The sequence below is a fragment of the Colletotrichum spaethianum genome, assembly GCF_022836535.1.
Source record: "Colletotrichum spaethianum MAFF 239500 DNA, contig01, whole genome shotgun sequence".
Classification (NCBI taxonomy): Eukaryota; Fungi; Ascomycota; class Sordariomycetes; order Glomerellales; family Glomerellaceae; genus Colletotrichum; species Colletotrichum spaethianum.
Window position 1 is genome coordinate 2,110,158 of NW_026054771.1, and position 23,126 is coordinate 2,133,283.

A 23,126-nucleotide genomic window follows, 5' to 3' on the forward strand; every position below is an offset into this window, starting at 1 on the left:
TTCGATGCACCGAAACATGAACCCAATCATCCGCCAAGCCTCGTACGGGTCCTTTTGGTTTCTGGTCGCCCCTCAAATTGTTCCCGTTCACTAGCCCCAGAGAAGACATGCTAGGCCCGTTCAGTGGAGTGACGGTGCACGGATTAGGCGTCTATGAAGGGGACCCCTTGCATAAGGTCTGAGTCTAAATGTAATAGCGGCCGGCCTGGGATGCGCGGATGTTTATCTGAACATGTGAGGGTTGCCGTGTTTCATGATGGCTTCATGATTTGGGAGCACACACCTAAGGACGTGTGTGGGCATGGGGAAAGGTACCAGAGGCACCGGCCGCCAAGAGGAAAAGGTGAGCGAGGCGGGTCCGGCTTGTTTTGCGAGCCCAACTTTGGACCGTTCCCGGACGAGGAGCCGAGAGGACAATGCAACTGTTAAAACCCCATGTGCTCGTCAATCTCGCCTTCTATCGTGATGCCTCTCGAGTCTTTCTCTTAGGCTTCGGCGTTTCTTCGTGCAGGCCCCAAGTTCTTTCCTTTCCTTTCCGCTGTCTCTCTCTCTTGAGACCTTGAGCTGGCCTCGCCGATAGCTGTGCTATCTATTCAATTCAATCTTTTTTCTTTCTTTTCTGTTGCTTTGAAATAGAGCCGACGTTGACGAGGAAAGAAGAGCAAGGATTCTCTAGGGGAACAAACAAACAAAACAAGGACAAGATGAAATTTACCTGGTGGACTTTGGCCACGGCCGCTACGGTGTTGGCGGTGCCGGCTCCTCAGGGGGCCAGCAAACGTCAACCTCAACAACCAGCGGCACTCCGACAACGCCCACTCCGCCCACCGGAACGACCCCGGGTGGCGGCGCCAACAATGCCTGCGCCCAGATCCAGCCCAAGGTGCAGCAGTTCCTTCAGGCAAGCCCGAAAGGTATGTGAATCGAGTATCGCACTCTAGGTAGCGAGGGGAAATCCTGGCGGAACCCTGATAGACCTGTACTGCGAGCTTTCAACGCCGTCGTGTACCGAGTGACTCGCTAACAACCTTTACTCCAATAGCGTCTCCCCAAGTGCCCGCGCAGTTGGCGTTCGACTGTCTCCAAACAGTGCCGAACAAGCCCGGCCCAGCCAAGGACTTGGTCAAGAGTCTGAAGTCCTACGTGCAATGGCAGTCGACGCTGGCTTGGCTCAAGTCGCCGCCGGCGTCCTACATGCTGCCGGCTACCGACATCCAAGGCGGCCTTGACGACATCGAGAAGAAGGCCGAAGCCGGCCAGTACAAGAGCGAATACGACTTCCAGCTTGCCATCTTCCAGCTGATTGCCTCGGCTCACGATGGCCACTTTGCCTTCCGCGGCGATGTGTTCAAGGGCTTTAGCTTCCGCAATAAACTCGCCGCGGACATTGTCTCCGTGTCTCGCGACGGTGTCGAGGCTCCCAAGCTGTACCACCTTGGTGAGTTTTGAAGGAAAATCCTAGCAACTCGGGACGGATGCTAACCCCCTCTGGCGCAGCTCAACTTGATAACAATGCGTCGGCCCCCGCCATCGTTAGAATCAACGGCCGAGACGCCGTCACGCTCATTTCTGACCTCAACCTGAAGTTCAGCGGCTACCAGGACCCCGACTCGCAGTGGAACGCCAACTTCAAGTCCTACGCCAGCAAGGAGAGCCTCCTCGTCGTCGCTGCCTCGCTTGCTTTCCAGGGCCCCAAGGTGACCATTACCTACGATAATGGCGAGGAGCGCTCCGAGGACAGTTTCGCGCTGATCCGCCAGGGCGCCAACTTCACCGGCGTCAACAGCGGCGAGGACTACTACAACAAGTTCTGCAACCCCGACACCGCGCCCAAGCCCACGCCCTCAAACCCAGCCATGATGCCGAACCAAACGAACCCCAACCCGCCCAAGACCACCGGTCCCCCGCCGCCTCCCCAGCCGACCATCGAAGGCTACCCCTTCCCTGTGGTCCGCGACAGCGGTTCCAACAGCACGGCCGGCTATTTCTTGAACGGAACCGGCTACGACGATGTCGCTGTGCTCTCCGTCACGTCTTTCGGTCCCCCGGATTCGATTGACGCCGTTGAGTATTTGACCAACTTCCAGAGCACCGTGGCCTCGTTCTTGGCAAAGAGCAAGGAGGCGGGCAAGAAGCGTCTCGTGATTGATGTTGCAGCCAACGGTGGTGGCTTCGTGGTCGCTGGATACGAGCTATTCGCCCAGGTATGTCGTCTCCCCCAGTGGACCTTGTTGCACCGCAAACTAACTGATATCTCTAGCTTTTCCCCGAGGTCGTCCGTTTCCAGGCTGACAACCTCCGTTTGTCGGAAGGCCTCGTCAACTTGGGTCGCCTCACGGCCGCCATCCCCGCCAACTTCACTCCATCAACGCCTGAGGAGCGAGATGCTCTCGAGTCCTTGAGCAGCAGCTCCGTCGTTAGCAATCTCCTCCCCGGCGGTGTTTTCACCCCGGACCAGCAGGCCTTCACAACGGTCGACCAGATCTTGGCGCCTGTTTCCCTCAACGGCGACAGCTTCACTGCCTACCAGCAGGCGCCTCTTAACCAGACCGACCCTGGTTATAACCTCACCGGTGTCGGCACCAAGGCGAACCCGCCCCCTCGCGTCTTCGACCCCGAGAACGTGGTCCTCTTCACGGACGGAACTTGCGGCTCCACCTGCACCATCTTCTCCTATCTCTTGATCCTGCAGATGGGCATCAAGACCACCGTCATCGGCGGCCGCCCCAACACTGGTATCATGCAGTCCGTCGCCGGCGTTGAGGGCGCCCAGGTATTCGCGTTCAACGACATCACGTCCGACGCCAAGGCCATCCTTGCCCTCACCCCCAAGGACAAGAAGGAAGAGATCATGAACGGCGAGCTCGGCGAGCTGGCCAAGGGCTACGCCATCAAGCGTGCGACGACCCCCAAGAGCGCCGGCGCCGTCAACGCCAAGAACGCCTTCTCCATGTCCGACGCAAGGACGCCGCTGCAGTTCCTCTGGGAGCCGGCCAACTGCCGCATCTTCCACACGCACGAGTCTCTGTTCAAGCCCGATATCGCGTGGAAGCGCGTCGTTGACGCGACCTGGAGCAACCCCATGCAGTTCTGTGTCGCGGGCAGCCAGGTGCCGGTGACCAAGAACGCGACCATGGACCCTCTGTTCAGACAGAGCCAGAACAACACCGGACTGCCTGGCAGCGACGCGGCCGCTCTGGGCATGTCCGGCGCTGGACTTAGACTTGCCGTTCTCATTGCGGTGTGCACGGTCGCGGTATTGAGTCTATAGAGAGTTTTGGTAGTTTGCTTCTGTTTACAAGAGCAAAAGCGGCTTGGGTGACTAGAGGCTCTAGGAGAATCCCGGTCCAGGGACTAAACTCCACTACGGCATTTTTCTAAGGCAGACGAGACAGCATCTGGAACAATAGCATCAGAGGTGGGAGTGCCTTTGACGGATGGTGAAGCAATGGGCAAAGCGCGAGTCAACTACAGAGGTTAGCAGCGGGTTCCCCGAGTCGAGGTAAAGTTGAGACGAGGGGACGAGTCGGATGGGTTGTAGCGAAAAACGCTAAGCTTTTTTATCTTCTGGACATGATTTAAATTACATTTGGAGTTGAACTGGATGACGGCGTATGTGAGGCCATATATCACAGCCTTGGGGTTGGGAAGGGGTTTCTTAAGGTTTCCACAATACGATTCTTCCATTTGGTCACAGATTCATTCTCTCTGTCGTCTGAGCCACTGTGCAACCCATTATAGCAATGATCGATGGTTAGTGTCGACATATTATACGGGCGGCTTTGCCTCATGTCCAATGACATCTGCTAGGTCATTCGTCATGCTTTGAGCACATGTCGTCTTGCGACTCGGTACAGTAAGAAGGGGACATCAAGAGCATCTTTGACAGTTGACAGCAGGTGAGTTCACAGAGGGCTGCCCTTTCAAGATCTTCGATGGCATTGTGTGCAGAGGAATCTGAGCTTGGGATTGGCTGGAATACGCTTTGAACACGACGATCTTCAAACCAAGTGATGTATCTACCTATTGTGCTGATCACATCAAACTTTTCTCGGTCTCGGGATCAGACTTGAATGGGCCAGGGTAGGAGAGAAAGTTCACCCTAAACTTACTTACTCTAGAAGCACCCGTCCCAAGAGTTGCGCCTCACGATAGTCTAAGGTATCAAACCGTTTTTGAGTTGAGACCCCAAGTTTCAAAATGTCCGTCTATTTCTCCGTCGGACTATATGTCAATTGCACTTATTATCACAGTTCAGGGTCTATGTTCTTCGAGAGTCTAACGGCTTCTACTGATGTGCTGCAGACCGCGGGCCCTTCAAGTGTTGCATCATAGCATCCCAAGGCAGCAAATGTCGTTTCTTTGTCGTTTTTGTCGCCTGGGCTCGAAGACATAATCCCCAGCTAGCTCAGTTGGTCTTTAAAGTGGTATTTCGGGATTATCTCTTTAGAAACTGAGTAACCGAGTATGTGAATCCAACTTTATATTATAGATCAAGTGATACATCATGATTGAAACTAAACAGAACCGAACCAGATCAGTACAAAGTAGAGTTGGCGACTCGCCGAGCCCTGATATACAACCGAATAGGCCATAAACCCTACACTTCCACCTGCAGGGCAGCAACGAATGCGGCAAGGCCGCAGAGCCATGCACTGCCATACATCAGGAATCGGACCTTGTGCAAGCGATCCCACTTCTCAATCAGCTTTCCAGACTTCCTTCTATCCATCTCAGAAAGCGCCACCTTGTCGTCCAGCGTGATGAGAGCCTTGTTGGTCGGCATGATAAACATTGCGGTGTAAGGCAGGGCAACAATGCTACAGAGCGCGGACATGACAGCGAGCCTCCGAGAAACGGGTGAATCGCCCAAGGCGAACGCCCCCAGGTGTAAAGCTGACGTCAAGCCAGTGCCGACGATCACATATCTCTGACACCCCGGGTTCGCCCTGTCAGTTCATGTTCTCAGACGATGTGAAAGCGACGCAATTAGCGCCGCCACCTGAAGTGTGAGACTTACGGTAGCTTCGTCAAAGAAGAGTCTCCATACTCTCACTTTCTGCTTCGCGCTCAATGAGCTCGTCCCCAGTTGGTCCCTGATGATGGGCAGAGGCCCGGTGAGGGTGAGCCCGACGTTGCCGAAGAGCAGCGATGACGTAACGATGAGGCCGGCGCCGAGCGCACATGTGGCCGGCGGTGCCCTGCCGAAGGCGGCGACATAAGCTGATACGGACATTTCGTCTCTTCCTTTCTCAATCCCGCGACAGCTTCCTCACGTTCGCGATATCAAATGCGCGCTGCTCGCAGTCGTGCAGCGACTCGAAGTGGTTGCGTGGTTGCTGGTCAGTGCACAGACGGTTGGTGATGTGGTGAAGGGAGGCTCTGTGATTGTTGTTTGGGTTTCCCCCTGAGATGTGGTAACCACCCTTTGGGGATTGGATGGCGCTTATCCCGACGCGGGATGGAGGCTGGCCATGTCTCACCCTTTCGACACAAAAATAGAGGCTGGTTACCTGGGCGGATCGGACTCCAGGCTAACTACGTACGGCTTACTATAGACGCCTCGTTGGCCTAGCTTGTTGGCTCAGGCCTGATTTTCAGCGGGACGACGTAATTCACCAGCTCTACGAGCTTGAAAAACTTAAACCTAGCAATTGCATCTGGTTACATTTGGTGTAATATTCTGAAATTTACCTGGATTGATACTGACTCGAACTGTATCTTCGGCTACATAACTCGGTCGTCAGCAGGCATTCTCTCTTGGTGCGATATGCTGGGATATCATGATGCTATTTTCCCAACTCCAGCTCCACTGAATCTCCCTTTGTGTGAAGAACTTATGAATTGATTGCAAATCGGACTAATTTATTGTGGATGCTATACGTACTGATGGGCGATAACCAAATTGTAATGATTTATTCCATAGCTACTTGAACCATGTCTATGCCGTCCAAACCCCCGAATACTCAAAGTGATATGCCATGGTTAACGGGCCTGTTGGTGATTTGTACAGGAAATCTCCAGCGTCAAATATTGCTTGTAGTATTGAAAGCGTGCACGGTGATCAGGGCTTAAGCGGTGCGGTGGGTACACAATACAACAACCTCTATTAAAGCAATACAGTATCCCCTACTTGAAGTCTGTCTAGGGTTACCTTATCAGGGCGTAACTCGACGAAAGCCTGCTCATCGACAACCCCTCAGACATCACGATTGACGCACGCAAGATTGAGGGTCAACTCCTGCGACTTGCCGGCTACCAGAAGTGGTTCACTCATCAGGACCATGACGTGACCCGGTGGATTGCCATTTACAAGGACGGACTCACTATGAAGCACATTACTAGCGACATGACTATTGGTAACATTAAGACGCGCTTGGAGCTTGGCAGTGACAATCTAGCTGTAATTTTGGAGGACATGGTGGTGACTAAGCTTGTGTAGAAGAGTTATGAAACTCTCTTCTAGGTCGAGGATGAGCGTAGCTATAGCTTAATTGATGACTATTGGCCGGATGATGCAGAAGGACAATATAAGAAGCCGACTAGACGCAAGAGAAAGGCGGTACACGACTACTTTAAGCGACGGATGCAGAGACGGAGGAAGGACCAATTGAGGTAAATGAGGAGGATGCTTGGGAGGTCTTGTAGTTATTAATGAATCTGTCAATGTTTGTTTGTCTAAGTTACTCTTTTTGCCTTAAATAGGACAATGTTTGGCGTTTTGCTTTGTACTTTTTTAATCATTAGTTAGCATCATAGACGATGTATTATTCTTCTGTTTAGTAGCTTCCGATACGCCTTTTGTAGAAACTCCTAATGACTGTTGTGAAGCTATTGCGATGGCTGGTGACTGGGAGACCAGTTGATTCGGAACAGGCCATTTGATTGGACTATTGGTGGCCTACTTAGTGGACTACGACTGGCTAACTAAATGGCTACACCATTGGCCATCCTAATGTCTAATAACATGACTACTCTAATGGCTACTCTTACCACCATACCAATGGCCATCAGCATGGCAAAGGAATAGTCATCAGATAGGCTATACATATAGCTGGCCTAATGGCCTGTAGATAGACTAAGGGGTATCTTACCAGTCATACCCATAACTTTTCCTTCAAGCGCTGCTCTTCGAAAGCATGTCAAATGGTAGCACAACCTGATCAGAGCACTAGTGAGCTGTTGAGTGAGGCTACTGCTCCCAAAATTCCCGTGTTATCACAATCAGGCTGTAAACCATCACAAAAGGCCCTGAATAGTTCGGTGGAAGATGCATGATTGTTGATTGATCAAGTCAGATTCGCCTGCCCACGCTTTACCTACTCTGTTAGCTCTGGCCAAGGTTTCTTGTCTAATCGCAAAGACAGAAAGGAAAAATCAAGAGTGAGGCATCTTAGTATCGCCCTGGTCACCCCACCCCATTTCAGGATAATAAGCCAACGGAGAGAGATGGCACCGAGGCACAAAGGACCCAAGGTTGAGTAGATTTCTGAGAAGATTGGAACGCCAAGATTGGAAAGTGTCCTGGTCATTTTGGTCGATGACTAGAAGGAAGCTGATTGCCTAAAAGTCTGATATCTATTAATCCTTATCATAAAGAGTTCAAGAGTAGGAGACTGCACTTTGCTACGTGGGATGGCATCCACGGACGGTACTGATCACGAAAGTTATTCTAATCACAGAAGCCTTATGAAATTCCCTCCAACTTTGCGGTTTCCTGTGCGTTTGTTCTTCGAACTTCGATACGGAATCTTATCCTTTGCTTATGTATCAGGTCGGTCTCGCTTTTTTATGAAACTTTCAAATGGGCGCCATGGTAACTGCATGTATGCTCCACGACACCTTATGGTAGACAGCGGTCGGTCACTTGGACTCCATGCTACTCCATTGGCGAACATTGTATAGTACATGTCCCGGTAGGAAATGCTCCCAACCAAGATACTAGCTCCCGATATTAGAGAAAACCGGGTTCTAACGCTCAGAACGTCCGTCATGGAGCTTTGAGTTGTGCCGTATTCCCCAGTTAAATGGTTTCGCTGTTGAATTCGCCATGAATCTTACCAACTCTACTCCTCACTTTAATAATTTCTTGAATAAAAAACAAGATCACGGCATATAAAGTGCAATTGTGCTGCAGTGCTGTGAGGCTATGGGAATATCCCATCTCGTGCGGCAAGACGTCAAAAAACTCTCCCTGGTGCGGGGTAAAGCCAATTACATGTTTCGTTCATCTTTGCAGAGAACTACTTGCGCAACATTGTGCCTAGAAATAAGCATATTTGGAGAAAAGTTGGATATTTGAATGGACATGAATTTTTGACGTCTTGCCGCACGAGATGGGATGCCAGACGATAGCCCTGATCGGAGTTTTTGCCCGCAACAATGGTATTGGCGACCTCACAAGGACCGTAATAAAGCAGTTTATCCGGCCTCACCGACAAGCCAAATCTTGCAATCAAATCAGCATTTTCATCTGCAAGAACCCGTCTGGACGCGCATGTAGGTAAGTGGAGGGCAGCTGGGCCTAATAGTGATGTCAGAAGGCCAAGAGTCACGGTACTAGGGAACGGCTGCGGGTTCTGCTTGCCCTTGCAGCAACAAGAAGGAACCAGCAAGTAGCTGATCCCAAGCTCAGAAATGGTGGATGCACTTCACAGTCGCGAGCGCATCGCATCGAAGCGGTCCAACCCGGTTTCAAAGGCTCAGTCTTGTGTTGCGGGGAATGAGACATGGGGCAATAGGCAGGTCAAGCCTCGAAAGGGCACAAGGCAAAACATAACTTGCTGACTCGGGACCAAGCACACAAACCAAAGGTGCTCTGGCCAAGCCACGATGCATACCACGCTTTCGTCTAGCGCAAGGCACGGAGTGTGTGTGCACAAGGGCAGAGTCCCCACGGCTCTGGCGGTAAAATGTGCCCTGATGTTATTCTCGATGCGCTCGAATCGGAGGGCGCCATCAGCCTATTCGGAGTCCGGTAGATGACGCTGAGGACCCGGGATATTATCCCTGACCAAGCCCGGAGGCTCACTCCTTCTCCAATTTCCCCTCATCTCCACCCCCTCACAACCGCATTGACCATCTCAACTCCTCCTAGTTCCTCCAGACTTTCCCCATAACCTTAGAGCGGAGAAGTCGTCCGCCCACGTTCGCGCACGACGCTTCGATATCAACCGGTGCGGCCGATGTAACGGTGTTCCTTACTCTAACCGTCCAATCCCAACCTTGCTCTATCTTGAATCCTTGCTTGATCACACATGAACACGCGAAATCTCAACCGAGCCGAACTTGATATGCTGTAGAAGCTGCGGGGCGAATCGCTTCCGCAATTCTCGCCTCGGGCCTGAAGCCACCGACATACAAGACTTACGAGATTGGTTCAGCCGTCTGGGCGAAGACGCTTGCGTAAAGTGACCCTGTAGAGTGCGGGGTGATCGGGTAAGCTAGGAAGTGAGTATACTACATGAGATGATGTTCCAATGGCTGGTTACCCGCGCGAAATGAGTGTGTTCCTCCTCCGCCCTTTGGACGGCTAGATCTTGCATGTTGCAATTGACATTACTCGACGATGGTACCTTTTCCCTGGTTCATTGGCTTTGGCTCTGATCATCCCATGCAGCTATGTAGCTCGAGGTGCTTATAAAATCGTCACCCCTCCGCGGCGCATTTGATGGTTTCTCTCTCACGACACCCTCGCGTCATTGCACCCCAAATCTCAAGCAACCGGGAAGCAAAATGGTGTCGCTCAAGTCGGCCATCCTAGCTGCCACCTACGTCGTTTCAGCTGCTGCTGTCGATATCACCGTCAAGGTCTCTGGTGGCAATGCTACTAGTGGTCATCAATACGGATTTCTCCATGAGGTTTGTAGTCCTTTGTTTCACATTGCTCAATTTGAGTCACTTTCCCTAACGACTCTCTCCTAGGACATTAACAACTCTGGTGACGGCGGTATCTACGCTGAGCTGATCCGTAATCGAGCTTTCCAATACAGCCCCGAGTTCCCCGTCTCTCTTGACGGTTGGCACCCGATCAACGGCGCGAATCTGACTCTCAAGAACCTCTGCCAGCCCCTCTCCACCGCCCTTCCCGTCTCTGTCCAAGTCACTAAAGGCAGTGGCTCCGGGGCCATCGGCCTGAAGAATGATGGCTACTGGGGCATGGATGTTAAGGTGCAGAAATACACCGGTTCTTTCTGGGTCAAGGGCACCTACGATGGTGTATTCACTGCCTCCCTGCAGTCTGCTCTGACCGACGATGTCTTTGGCTCTGTCGAGATCCAGTCCAAGGCTAAGGCCAACGAGTGGGTCGAGCACGAGGTCGAGCTAATCCCGGAGAAGAATGCTCCCAACAGTAACAACACATTTGCTATCACTTTTGATCCTGCGGTATGTGACTGGTCTTCTTAATTACACGGTATGTACTAACACCTCATGTTCAGGGCACTGCCAACAGTTCGCTGCACTTCAACCTGATCAGTCTGTTCCCCCCCACATACAAGGGCCGTAAGAACGGACTGCGTGTTGATATTGCCGAGTCTTTGGCAGGTCTGCATCCAGTAAGAAGCCCTCTCTAATCTATATCGGCGATAACTTATTTCTAATGACTAAACAGAGCCTACTTCGTTTCCCCGGCGGTAATATGCTGGAAGGACTGAACAACAAGACCTACTGGGACTGGAAGGATACTCTTGGACCTCTCAAGGACCGTCCCGGTTTCCAGGGTGTTTGGGGATACCAGCAGACTCACGGGTTGGGCCTCGTCGAGTACCTCGAGTGGTCCAAGGACATGAATCTGGATGTTGTCATTGGTGTCTGGGCTGGACTCTCTCTCAACGGCGACGTCACTGCCAAAGAAGACCTCCAACCCTTCATTGACGATGCTCTCGACCAAATCGAGTTCATCCGTGGTCCCGCTGACTCCAAGTGGGGTGCTCGCCGTGCTGAGCTTGGTCATCCCGAGCCTTTCACGCTGGAATATGTTGAAGTTGGCAATGAGGATTGGCTTGCTGGCTACCCCGGCGGCTGGAACTCTTATAAGGAGTACCGCTTCCCCATGTTTATGGATGCCATCAGGGCGAAGTACCCTGATATCACCGTCATCTCCTCCGGTGCCACCAGCGACGGTGACGGCTACGACATTCCCGCCCCTGGTATCGGTGACTACCACCCTTACCGCACTCCTGATGCTCTTGTTGAGGAGTTCGACCGCTTTGACAACGATATCGGCCACATCGTGGGTGAGGTTGCTGCCACCCACCCTAACGGTGGTATCGGCTGGGAAGGCAACCTGATGCCCTTTCCTTGGTGGATTGGCACCGTTGGTGAGGCCGTCTCCTTGATTGGCTACGAGCGCAACGCCGACCGCATCCCTGGTACCTTCTACGCCCCTGTTCTTCGTAACATGAACCGCTGGCAGTGGGCCGTCACCATCGTCCAGTTCGCCGCCGACCCAGCCCTGACCACCCGCTCCACCAGCTGGTTCGTCTGGGAGCTCTTCGCTGCGCACCCTCTCTCACAAACCCTGCCTACCGTCGGCGAATTCGGTCCCGCATACTGGGTCGCTGGCAAGAACGAGGCTAAGGGCAGCTTGATTTGGAAGGGCGCCGTTTACAATACCACCGACAGCGCCGATGTACCTATCAATGTTCAGTTTGAGGGTGTCACTGCTGGCACGACGGCTTCGTTGACCGTTCTAACCAACCCCAGCGGTGACCCGTTCGCGTACAACGACCCCCACACCGGAGTAAACGTCGTCGCCAGCAACACTACTACTGTCACGGCCAACAAGGACGGTGTCTTCACCTTCAGTCTGCCCGAGCTTAGCGTTGCTGTTCTTGACACTGAGGGTTCTACCGGTGAAGACCAAGCCGCCCGGGCGGTCAGAAGCTTTCAAGCTTAGTAAATGATAGTCAAAGGGTAGACGTAAGGATGACGTTGCTGGGCTTGCAAGGCAGCTGTTGATGAGACACTAGACGGAATAATGTACAATCAAATATGATTAACTGTCAATTGTTAATATTAGATTTGATTTCTCCGCGATGGCTCTAGAAGAAAGCGACTCGCAATTTGCACTGCCGCTCGGAACTTGGCTTTTGCTACATGGAACGAGTCGAGGTACGATTACGAAGCAAACCAGCTCGCAAACTTTCGTTAATATTATGAAGACCAATTGCGGATTCACATCGATATGATCTGCATTGGTAACCCGACGCTTCCATAACTATTAGCTGGAACATAGCCGCCCTGAAACCACCCAAGGTTCATGTTTGCATACTCCTTCCTGCCCTCTGTATATGGGCCCAGTTCTATATCGATCGCCTTTGTGGCACCCTACTCTGTGGTTCGGGTGCAATTGTCTCAACCAGCTGCTCACCCTAAGATTGCTGCTTATGAGCTGGTAAAATAATTCATGGTGTGAGCATGGAGAGCAGTGTTAGTGCAAGCGCCAATGCTTCGTCCCATCATCTGGTCGCCAGTGTTTATATAGCAGACCGACCCTCCTCTATTTCCAGAACTTCTAACACCAATGCTCTCATCTCCGAAGTAACAGGGATTTGATACAGACTATCACGACTCGCCTAAGTTCCCATGGAGTGCTCCTTTTTGTTGACCTGAAAGTCCGTCCCTGCTATTGTGACAACATAGCTCAGCTGTAGAGCGCGACGCTTGACGATTTTACCTTCCCCGTTAGACGTTTTCTATATCTTCTCAGTGGTGTACATCATGCGGGATAACGAAGCTGCAACGTCCAACACCGTCAGTTGCGTCTCTTCAGCAACTTCCCGTATAATAGCGTCGCGAACTGTAGTATCCGTCGCATCCACCTTTCCTCCGGGTATCTCAAAAACGTCTGGGTAATGCTTCTCATTGGGGTTTCGTTTAAGAAGAAGGACGCTGAGACCTGAAGTGTCATGTCGCAAGATGGCGGCACTAACCGTTACTTTATCGACCTTGGGGGGACCGCTTAAGGAGATGTGGAGTCGAACCTCATCGCGCGACATTGACAGAAATTCCATGGCTGAATCTTTGGTAACGTCGGTAGACGAGGGTTGAGAGTGGTAGTGACATCCCAAGTAGCTGGAAAGAGTAGTGGTCGGAGGAGGAAGAGGAAAGGTAAAGGAGGAAAGAAGTCCTTATGTTAACTGGGATATTTAAATTTGAGTCGCCTGAACGTTTTTTCTTTCCATGTCTGCACTTACCACCAAGGTGTCAGGCATTGGGCACGATCAAACAGCCCTCGTCCTCTTGACGACGGTACGTAAGAATGCAAGTCACATCCATTCAGTCAAATATATAGGCCTGGTGCACCACGTAGTAATCCGGTAGCTATCTAACCCCCAAGATTAATTACTACCACCAAACTAATCACTGTTACGGGAAAACAGAAGTAAAAAAGCCTTTATTGTCTGTCTCTTGGCAAGGAGCTACTGGGCCACGATGCTCGCGCGTGAATGATGCCAGATAGCCTGCTGTACATTGTACCAAGACTAGTTTCCATGTGAGTGGGACTCTGGTGGTATGTTCTCGAGGATGATGAACTACTTAACTTAGAGTAGCAAATGGCCGTGAGGGTACGGCTGATTTCTCTCGTTCTGCTTGACCTATGCATTTCTAAATCATTTCTCGATTTCCTCAGGTATTTCTTGACGATAAATTTAATGTAATTTAGAGTTATGATCAACGCCTACTGATTATCCTCCGAAAACTTCAGTTCGTGATCGGTGACGCCTTTCAACACCTCACCGATCCCTGGAACCTTGCCGTCTCCACCCTGCATTATCTTATCGTAGTTGTCGATAATGAGCTGAATACCAGAATCAAACTCTTTCCCATCGAATTCGCAGTGTCCCCCGTCAGGCGTATTATCTTCTGTCTGGAGCTTATCGATTTCCCTGCCCTCCAAGCCCTTTTCCTTGACCACCTTCTCGTAGGCCTTGATCGCCTCCGGAATTGATTCTCGTAGACCTTGGTTCTCTTTCTTGGTAGACTGGTAGTGAATACGTGTGTTCGTGAGGGCGTCGCGGGACGCCTTCGATACCTCCATTTGAGGCTCCATGGCACCGCAACCCAACAACACTCCGTTCCCGGCAAAGTTTCCGATATGAGCAGGGATAAAGAAGCCAGATAGCAATAGAGATCCGCCCGAGATTCCGGTGAAGTAGACGTTAGAGGAGTTGAATGCCATATACTTGGGCAATACGTGATAGACGAGGTCATTGACAGCTTTCGCATGGGCGACGCCATCAGTGCGGTTGAGACCCTCTCCACCTCCCCAGTTGAGATTCTTGTCTGGTGATAAAATGGCCACTCCGGCCAAGTTGTTCTTAACCCCTTGGTTCGGCATTTTGAAGAATGACTCTCCGCCATCGCCGTGAAGCAGGACATTCAGGCCAAGGTCGCCCGAGGCACCAGTTGTCTTGCCACCGCCAGGAACTTTACTAGCCATGGTAAACTCGCCGGCAGGGCCACTGATACGGAAGCGTATCTTCAAGTCACTGATTGCTTTGTCAGAATTTCCACAGATCATGGAACTTTGCAACCGAGAAGGAGCACTCACTTCACTGTTTCAGTAGTATCTAAGATAACTGAACCATCATTGGTTGGAGTGATACCCTGTGGCACTTTGTTCGCTGCATCCGCTGGGGTTTCTTCTCTTGTGTCCAGAGACTTGGATCCAGGAAGACCATGGACGCTGCTAAGCAGGGCGGCAACCAGAATAGCCCAGGCGGCCTGTAGATGTATCGAAGATTTCATTTTGGAGAATGGAAACTCAAAGGCGCTGCTTGTTGATTTGTAAATGGAGATGCAATATGAGATGGAGGAGATTGAAGCCCGACGGACTTGCAATCTAGCTTATATATTTGCTTGTTCTTGGACACGTTACTGTCTTGAATCACAGAGGCATCCGAAAATAGTGACCAGCAGTTTACAGTATCGGAGCCTCTCTCTTCATGAGTTGAGAGTCATCTCGATAGATCTAGTCAAGAAACTTTCCTCGAAAAGAGTTTCATCTGAACTATCAGGGGACGTTTTAATCGGCATTGGCTATCCCGTAGGTTGGGCGAGTAAGGCGTCACTGGGCGACAGTGCAACAAACGGCGGGCGGAAAAGGGTTCCGCGTGATACGGATGGACCGGCTGCAACTTGCAACTCCCCGTGCTCCCTCCCATCGTTGTTTCCTTCTGAAACATGAAACGAACGCCCTCACGATGCACCATCCTTGCTGGCAAACATGTTTAGTGAAACAGCCAACAGGCGCCTTGAAGATGCCGATTTTCTCTCTTTCTCGTGAGTATCGTGTATGATCGACGGAAAATTTTGTTTCCCTGACAGAGGGCTTCCATTTGGATTGACTCAAGGCCGTATCAACCTTTTTGGTTGGGCAAAACGACCAGATTACCAATATTTTGTGTTTCTTTGGTAACAGCTTTCTCAAGCAGAGGCTTGGTCACATGCGATGCCGGTTTTAACTTTTTTTTAGAAGCCATGTTCACAATACCAATGCTTGTCGATTTGTCAATAAATCTACGCATCTGAATTATGCTCGCAAGACTCATTTCAATTGACATTGAACTCACTGGAGCCTCTGACGTAACTCAAATTTATTGGCATAGCTTGGATGGGGACGCCGGCCGGGATTCCTTCGGCCGACGGTCACAACCGCTCAGTGCCGCCCCAATGATCCAGTCCTAGTGGGCCGCGATGACCCCGCAAAGAGTCCCCGCCTTCGGACGACAGCGCACCGATGCGGAGACCTGTGGTCCCGATTCTCTCAATAAAGACTGCTGCTTCACAACTCTATTGATCGCGCGAAGCTTTGATACTACTCCTTGAGGCTATCCAAAAATCGATTTGATAAGGCAACTTGACAAGATGTCCATGTCCACGGAAGACTGCCAGAAGACCCGTGATGGCTTCCCACGCCCTTTTCCCAACACCCCGTCCAACGTCTTAGAACAGCTTCGTGTTACCGACAAGGTCATTGTAGTCACTGGTGCGGCAGATGGCATTGGCTTCGCGGTCTCTGAGGCTATGGCCGAGGCCGGGGGTAACGTTGCTTTGTGGTACAACTCGTAAGTCCCCCTTAGTCATTACAGGACGGGGTTTTCGTCAAAGCCTATGTTCTTGACTAATGCTCTGACAGGAACGATGCCGCAATTCAAAAAGCAAAAGATCTATCAAACACACACAAGGTGAAGACTTCGGCCTACAAGGTCGATGGTGAGTTTCAGTCAGATCGGGCTAGCTAGGCCCGAGTGGCAATTGACAGGACACGATGCTGACTGGGAAACACAGTATCCGACGCAGCTGGAGTCCAAGAAACCATCGCAAAGGTCGTCAAAGACTTTGGAAAGATTGATGTCTTTGTCGCGAATGCTGGTGAGTCGCTCAAAGCCCATATTGTTCTCATAAGCAATGAGCTAAGTGTGTGACAGGCATGGCCATTTCGAAGCCCATTCTCGAGCAGACTCTGGACGAATACAGGAAACAGATGTCTGTAAACGTAGACGGAATCGTTTACTGCTCCAAGTACGCTGGAGAAGTCTTCAAGAACCAAGGTTTCGGCAACCTCATCATCACATCAAGCATGAGCGCCCACATTGTCAACGTGCCCGTGGATCAACCCGTCTACAACGCAACCAAGGCATACGTCACACACTTCGGCAAGTCGCTAGCTCGCGAATGGCGCGAGTTTGCCCGTGTTAACATTGTCTCTCCTGGCTTCTTCGACACCAAGATGGGCGCTGGTCCCCAGGCTCTGCAAGAAGCGTACCGCATGGCAGCGCTCGGCAGACAAGGGCACACGAAGGAGATCAAAGGCTTATATCTTTACTTGGCGAGTGACGCCTCCACTTACATGACAGGGAGTGATGTGATCATCGATGGTGGGTACGTCTTGCCTTAGACAGCTAGGAACGGGATTTTGTTCAGGGAAATGTGTAGACTTAAATAAAGACGTTGAAATGATACGATATCCATGTAAACCCCTTAATCTCTGAGAGATTGCTGTGTCTTTTCTGTAATCGTACTTTTCCCCAATGAATACAGAGAGCGAACCCAGCCTAGCTATGGGCAATATAGGTTCTAAGCCTTCCATACCTCATGTACCAAAATATAAAATATAATCAGCAGATTCTTACACTTATGTATTAAGATTGCACTAGATATGAATGATTATCAAATTGATACTTATCTAGTCACAACTCCCATGGCTTTTCTATGTTGCTTTAATTCTTCTTTCTCGGCACCCCTGTAGAAGCCCGTCTTACTGAGCGGAAAGCATATCTCACCCAGTAGCCACAGGCGCCAAAAGAACGTATTAACTTTCTTATCTATACTTTGCCTCCAATGACAACAAGGTCCATGGACTCGGTCTTCAAAAGGACGGGTGCACGTCGGCAACATGCTTGACGAGGAAAATCTTGTTCAAGAGAGCAGCGACGGAGCTGATGACCGTCCATCAATGACTTTCCTCACTTAACAGCTGGGACTAAGATAACAGTCACATCAACAGTGACTGGTACAAGACTGGTGAGCCTAGCAACACAAGGTAGCTTGTCATAAGGGGCAAGGCGGAGGGGTAGGACGTCATTGTTATTCGTACGAGCGACGGCAAGAAGGCCGCCGTTTATGATCAGGGGAAAATCGGTGTCTTCATCCGTGGATATGACAGAAGGATACCCGTCGGTTGCCCGTTGAGGAAAGAAAAGGCTTTCGAGATGAATGAACGGCTTGTTGTCGGTCTTGACTATGGGGACAGGAGTCACTTTGAGTAAGATTCACATCAGCCTTGATGCGAAGATGAGCTTTAGACGACGGGGTGCTGAAGCGCAAAAGGACTCCCGATCGGAGACAAGACACCCGTTGAGCTCGCTATCTACGTCGTCAAGTGTAGAGTGATTGATATCTGCAGTGGCGTCTACTAACAGACGCGAAGAGGCTCCGAGGACCTCGCAAAGTCTCTGGCGCACAAATTGTGCCAGAGGCTGAGAAGGACCACTGATTCAATCCGATGCATCCGTTGTTTCCAAAGACGAAGCATATGCATTGAGTTGGCATGCTCTTCTTGCCCGATGGCCTGCTTGTGTTTGCTGGCATGTTGGAGATGCAGTCGAAGGAGGATTGGTGTTCCGTGCCAGCGTTCTACTCTTGAAGTCCGTCGAATCAGCTATTGAATGCAGGCAAACAAACTGCTAGCCAAACTCAAACTCAAATTTGGCCTGGTGGTTCTAAGCTGGATGGTGTTACAGCTTGCTCCCCACATTCAGCTCTGCGAGGTGAGACTGCACCCACAGACAGAGTCTGGTCGGAGCGGGAACTCGAGGATCAGCATCGTTTGTCCATGGTGGCTTCCACGTTCCGTGGTTCTGCGGACTTTTGCTGCATTTCACTTCTCGATGATTCACTCTGATTAGCTTCGGACTCCTCACCCTGCATGCAGGGTAGCGCCTCATCTCGTAATTGGAGAGACTTTCGGTGTCGATGTCGTTGTGCATATTATGCATGCCCAACGCGAGCAACGACTGACCCAAAAGGCTCCTGCGAGACTGACTTCACCCTGGCCAGTTCGACATCATACACCATTGGAAGTTCACTGATCGACTTCATAAACAGGACCAAATAGAAATGTTTCTGCTTCACAACCGATGACGCGAATGCGCGGCAAGTTGATGCGATCCCTCTCTTGAGTTATCCATCCTGGATAAGCCTTTGGCATGACTGACTTGTTCAAAGTTGTCCCTTGCGCTGGCGGTACCCACAGCCGTACCGTGCAAGATGGGGTGGGAATGTAGCACCCGCCTGCTATTGAGGAGCGGAATATGGAGCTTTCCCCGCACATTATCCTTAACCACAGGTCACTAGTCAAGGTGCCAGAGTGGTTAATGGGCTGCCCTGCTATCATTCGTGATTCCAGACTAGGCAGTGGCTTCGGTCGCGCAGGTTCGAATCCTGTCCTTGACGCGTTATCCTTTTGCAGTTTTGACTGTCTGTCTCCGTATCTGTCAAGTTATGATTCGTCATGCTTTGGTATGTTTTGCGATTCTGACCGCCAGGGCGTTAGTGATGTATTGCTGGGGTAGCTAGCCCCACACTAGCCCAGTGCCACTTCAAGCTGCCAGTCGGGCAACGACAAACTGTACCCCAACGCGACTGCCAAAGCTTCAACTGGCGAGAGCTGCACGAAGGAAAAGAAGCTCAAGGGGTTTTCCCGCACCGCCACTTACGTAAACAAGCATCTCAGAAGTGTAGTGATATAATATTCTCGCAAAAAACGTAATTCGTGTTTTCCTAGAGTCGCGTGTCAACGGTACCACTTGTCCCGCAACTCATATCGGCAAAGGCTTTCGGGGAACCAACGAGTCAGGCCCGGCGCCGAGGACACAGACGAATGCCTTGGCCGATGGAGGCGGCAAGGCCGGGGCTGTGGGCTAGATCCGAGTCCTTTGGCACTCGTGAGTCGACACTCAATGCCCAACTTTACTCGTTTTGTTTGCGCAGAACAAATGACTCAAAGGTTCATAGACAGGACTTGGTCACTATCTTAACAATCCACGCCCGAAGAGGTGGGGATTCGAAGTTTAAGCTATCTAGTTTATTGATACTGAAGTACTGAGGTGTCCGATTACGCTGAACCACCAACCCATCCCATTCCGACCCAAACTCCGAGCTGCCCAAGTGGTATAACCCTGAAACCAACTTACATCACAAACACCCTTAAGCTCCTACAGTATGGCTGAAGATTTTGGCAGCCAACTGGGTAAGCAACCTCGCACGGTCCGGCTGAGGAAGCTCCTGCAGGCTGTTAGCAAAATACCCTTACACCAACCAAAACACGACAGAGAGGCTAACTGGATCTACCCCGCAGATATCTCCAGATTCGCACTGACCTGGAATACGGCGTAGACGCTCTTGCCCTTCGCGTCTCGAACGGCACCGAGCCTGTTTCCAGCGACAGCTCCCGCGAACGCACCGGGCATGTTCCCGACGATGAAGCCCAGCGCGCCGCCACTCAGGCCGCCCACAGTGCCCCAGAAGGAGCCCGTCGGGCGGTTCGTACCCTCCTCGGCCATGCCCTCCTCGCGCAGCATCTCCTCGAAGACGTCTCCGAACTGCTGGTTGTCCGTCTTCTCGCGCTGCTCCTGGTTCTGGCCCTGTTTGCCTCCGGTGAAGAAGTTCCATGCCCACGAGTAGGCGTTTTGCGCATTTCCGGGACCAGCTTGCGGGGGCACTTCCTCCGCCGGGTCCTCCTCGTCGTCGGAAAAGTCGCCGTAGGTTGTGCCGGCGGATGCGCCAAAGATGTTGCGCTGGGCGTCATACTCGCGCCGCCTTTGGGTGTCGGAGAGTGTGTAGTATGCGTCGTTGACGAGCTGGAACTTGCGAGTGCGGGTCGCTCGTTCGGGCGAATCAGCGGGGACTCTATCAGGGTGTGTCTTCAAAGCCGCTCTATAAAACAGTGTCAGCATTTGGCATTTCTATTACAAGACACTCGGGGCCCTACTTCTTGTATGCATCGCGAACCTGCTGCGTTGTAGCCGTCTCCGAGATCTCGAGGATCTTGTCTGTGGCGCAATGTTAGTCGCATCTCTGGAGCTGTGGCCTGGGGGGAGAGGGGTGCGGGGAGAAAACGTACAGTAATTGGGAGGGGCACCGGTGTTCGCCATCTTGAATTCTGGTAAAGCAAGGGTATACGATGCTTTTTTGGATGGCAAAATGGTGATAAAGAACGGAAAGTAAGGGAGAAAGAGGGACGCAGGCTGCCAGTGATCAAGTACCAGATTGTGCTTCAGGTATCGCCTCCCGCAAACACCAGTTGTAACTGACGTCAACGTCATTGTGGCGCATGAAACTGGAATGCGAACGTGGCTTGATCGGAGTGCGGGGCTCTGCTGCCGAGTGGGCCCTACTTCCAGCCGAGTGGTAGTGGTCTGTGCTCTGCTTACCTCAACTCCCCGAGGGTCCTCCTTTGCGGCAGCCCATATCACAGACAATTGTTTCTTGTCTTCTTTTGCTCTTGATTCAACCCTCTCTCATACCTCCCCTTGGCATCTGCATTCGCATCCCAGGTGACCTCTTGGTCAGTGAGTGACGATAACAAAACGCATTGATCGTTTCCGAGTCCTTAGCACAGGCTGATTGTCTCTCGCCAAACCGACCAGTTCTGTCGGTGATGGTTTCGGGTAAAGGGGTCGACATGAACTGTGACGGCGATCGTTGGTCGAGGGATGTTGAGGTTATTATTTGAGCTCCGGAACAGCTCGCTTCCCATAACACCCTTCGCGATTGTTGCATTCACCAATGTCCCATCCCTTTGCTCAACGGGTACAGCACGACATCTACGAAGTAGGCGCGACAGAACTTATGCTGGCGGGCTGCCCATTTTGCCTATGCCAATATCCTTCCGTCAACTGCGTTCGGAGCCTCACTGTTGTCGATCCCCTTTTCTGAATCTCTGCCCGGTTCAAAGGACAGAGTTGGACAACCATCCGAACCTTGGCTGCCCTGCCGTGCAACTCAACTGCGCTTGTAGGTTGCATCCGCCCGTTGCGTGAACAACACGACTCCGCGGCTTCGCGGAGCTAACTACGCCGGCTTGGCTGTCGAAAACGGTATTCCTTGGTAGTGATTTGCCATCCTAAGTAATGGGCTTGATTGAGGCTCGAAGTATAGTTGCTCGTTTCAGGGGTGTAGAGGGGCCCTGCGAAGCATATCGTCAGCATTTTCTAGCCTCTAAGGCTAGCTTCGTGCCTGAAGGCTATTGTGGAGGAGCTATCCGCACTACTGGGAAAAGAGGAGCTTGGGAAAGTCAAATTGCCGGACTTCTACGGGTGAGCGAGCAATTGCCCGCCCAAACTGCAGCCGCCAGGCCGTTAAGAGCCACCCACATGAAGCCAAAATAGGTTATTGAGGCTCAGCTCCTGAGACAAGACGTCGGGGTTGGAGACGAGTAGGTGTAATCGATCGCTGTAGGATGCCACCGACGGTCGATTGGTTTGTCGCTCCGCCTCATCCTTCAGCCGACAGGTCTTGGATACCTATCGTGAAGTGTAGGACTCAGGCAGCCGTTTGACTGCTGGGAAAACATCCGCGCTGCTGTGTAAGATACGCATGCCGTCTATTCTAGGGACGGAAGGAGCTAGTCCTTTTGTGTTTATTTCAAATGCCCATTCACATACCAAGCGTTCCTCGAGCTGAACTTCAGCCGCACACCACTGCTCGACCTGCTGATGCCCATCCTCGGCAAGAGAGTGTACCATCTGCGCTGCCTAGTCACTGCGCAGTGCTGGTCTGCCTCTGATCCCAGTGTTGCCTGCGCGAGAATTACACAATGAGGATCGACATCGCCCCGTCTAACCCTGCCAAGAATTGGGCTGACTGGCTTGCGGTGGAGGCTCGAAATCGAAAGGGCAACAACACATTGTACCACCGTATCGCGGCTTGAGAAGTTGGCTCAGAATCACCCATGCAGCTTAAGCCCCATCCATGGCTTGGCGGGGCGGCACTTTTGTCGCTCCCCGCAATGTTTACCTTTGCCCGCCGCATACACACCGGATCGCCTTCGTCACCACACAGACTTGATGTGTCAAAAGCAGCTGGGGTTGGTCAAGGTTTAACGAATGGCGATCTCGACAAGAGACTGGGCACTCTTCACCTTCGGCCGACTCATACACCGTTGGGAAGGAGCAAAGGCCTGCATTGGTTTCCATTAACCTGGAGCGGAAGGTACGGGTACCGCATGTGCGTACCGTATCATGGCAAGCATGACACTCAAAGACCGGACGGCCAACGCCTCGCTGCTTTTCCCCATATGCATAACAAAAACATTAACGAATACCACCGCCACGCTCATTTTGCTGCTTTAGTCGTCATTCCTCTTGCTTCCGGTCACCCTCGACAGCTCTTGAATATATATAAGGACCAACCCAACCCCGAGAGTCACACTGGATGAACCAATTTCCGCCAACCCTCACCCAACTTCCCTTCCGTGATCGTCGACGAGACCATACTGTTGGTCCAAGGCACTTGTGATTCTTGCGCCAAGTGCCTCAGCATACCATTCGCTACGCAGGTAGCCTCCTCCGGCGTAGGTCTATATTTGCAATGCTTCCTGGCTCCGCTGCTAAGCT

The 23,126-nt window shown here is 51.7% G+C and overlaps 6 protein-coding genes and 1 non-coding gene across 7 annotated transcripts; 4 read left to right on the forward strand and 3 right to left on the reverse strand.

The window, feature by feature from the left end:
- Positions 1–857: 857 nt before the first annotated feature.
- Positions 858–3,271, forward strand: ColSpa_00577 (peptidase S41 family protein ustP; the record flags this gene model as incomplete). The annotated part of the gene is made up of 4 exons (XM_049266789.1): positions 858–914; positions 1,066–1,438; positions 1,498–2,204; positions 2,261–3,271. 4 exons carry the CDS (start codon positions 858–860, stop codon positions 3,269–3,271), a joined length of 2,148 nt encoding a protein of 715 aa, XP_049122746.1.
- Positions 3,272–4,600: 1,329 nt separating this feature from the next.
- On the reverse strand, positions 4,601–5,236 carry ColSpa_00578 (uncharacterized protein; the record flags this gene model as incomplete). The annotated part of the gene is made up of 2 exons (XM_049266790.1): positions 4,601–4,930; positions 5,021–5,236. 2 exons carry the CDS (start codon positions 5,234–5,236, stop codon positions 4,601–4,603), a joined length of 546 nt encoding a protein of 181 aa, XP_049122747.1.
- A 4,499-nt stretch (positions 5,237–9,735) lies between these two features.
- ColSpa_00579 (alpha-L-arabinofuranosidase A) lies at positions 9,736–11,899 on the forward strand (the record flags this gene model as incomplete). The annotated part of the gene is made up of 4 exons (XM_049266791.1): positions 9,736–9,861; positions 9,925–10,386; positions 10,440–10,556; positions 10,613–11,899. 4 exons carry the CDS (start codon positions 9,736–9,738, stop codon positions 11,897–11,899), a joined length of 1,992 nt encoding a protein of 663 aa, XP_049122748.1.
- Positions 11,900–13,684: 1,785 nt separating this feature from the next.
- Positions 13,685–14,446, reverse strand: ColSpa_00580 (uncharacterized protein; the record flags this gene model as incomplete). The annotated part of the gene is made up of 1 exon (XM_049266792.1): positions 13,685–14,446. The coding sequence occupies one exon, from the start codon at positions 14,444–14,446 to the stop codon at positions 13,685–13,687; it is 762 nt and encodes a 253-aa protein (XP_049122749.1).
- A 1,427-nt stretch (positions 14,447–15,873) lies between these two features.
- Positions 15,874–16,906, forward strand: ColSpa_00581 (putative NADP-dependent mannitol dehydrogenase; the record flags this gene model as incomplete). The annotated part of the gene is made up of 4 exons (XM_049266793.1): positions 15,874–16,073; positions 16,145–16,221; positions 16,297–16,380; positions 16,437–16,906. The coding sequence occupies 4 exons, from the start codon at positions 15,874–15,876 to the stop codon at positions 16,904–16,906; spliced, it is 831 nt and encodes a 276-aa protein (XP_049122750.1).
- Positions 16,907–18,863: 1,957 nt separating this feature from the next.
- ColSpa_tRNA_006 lies at positions 18,864–18,963 on the forward strand. Its single transcript is given in 2 exon segments — positions 18,864–18,900; positions 18,920–18,963. It is a non-coding gene; the product is annotated as a tRNA-Ser (tRNA).
- An 893-nt stretch (positions 18,964–19,856) lies between these two features.
- ColSpa_00582 (putative kinase mug58) lies at positions 19,857–20,663 on the reverse strand (the record flags this gene model as incomplete). Its single annotated transcript, XM_049266794.1, has 3 exons — positions 19,857–20,445; positions 20,501–20,561; positions 20,633–20,663. The coding sequence occupies 3 exons, from the start codon at positions 20,661–20,663 to the stop codon at positions 19,857–19,859; spliced, it is 681 nt and encodes a 226-aa protein (XP_049122751.1).
- Between the last annotated feature and the right edge of the window lie 2,463 nt (positions 20,664–23,126).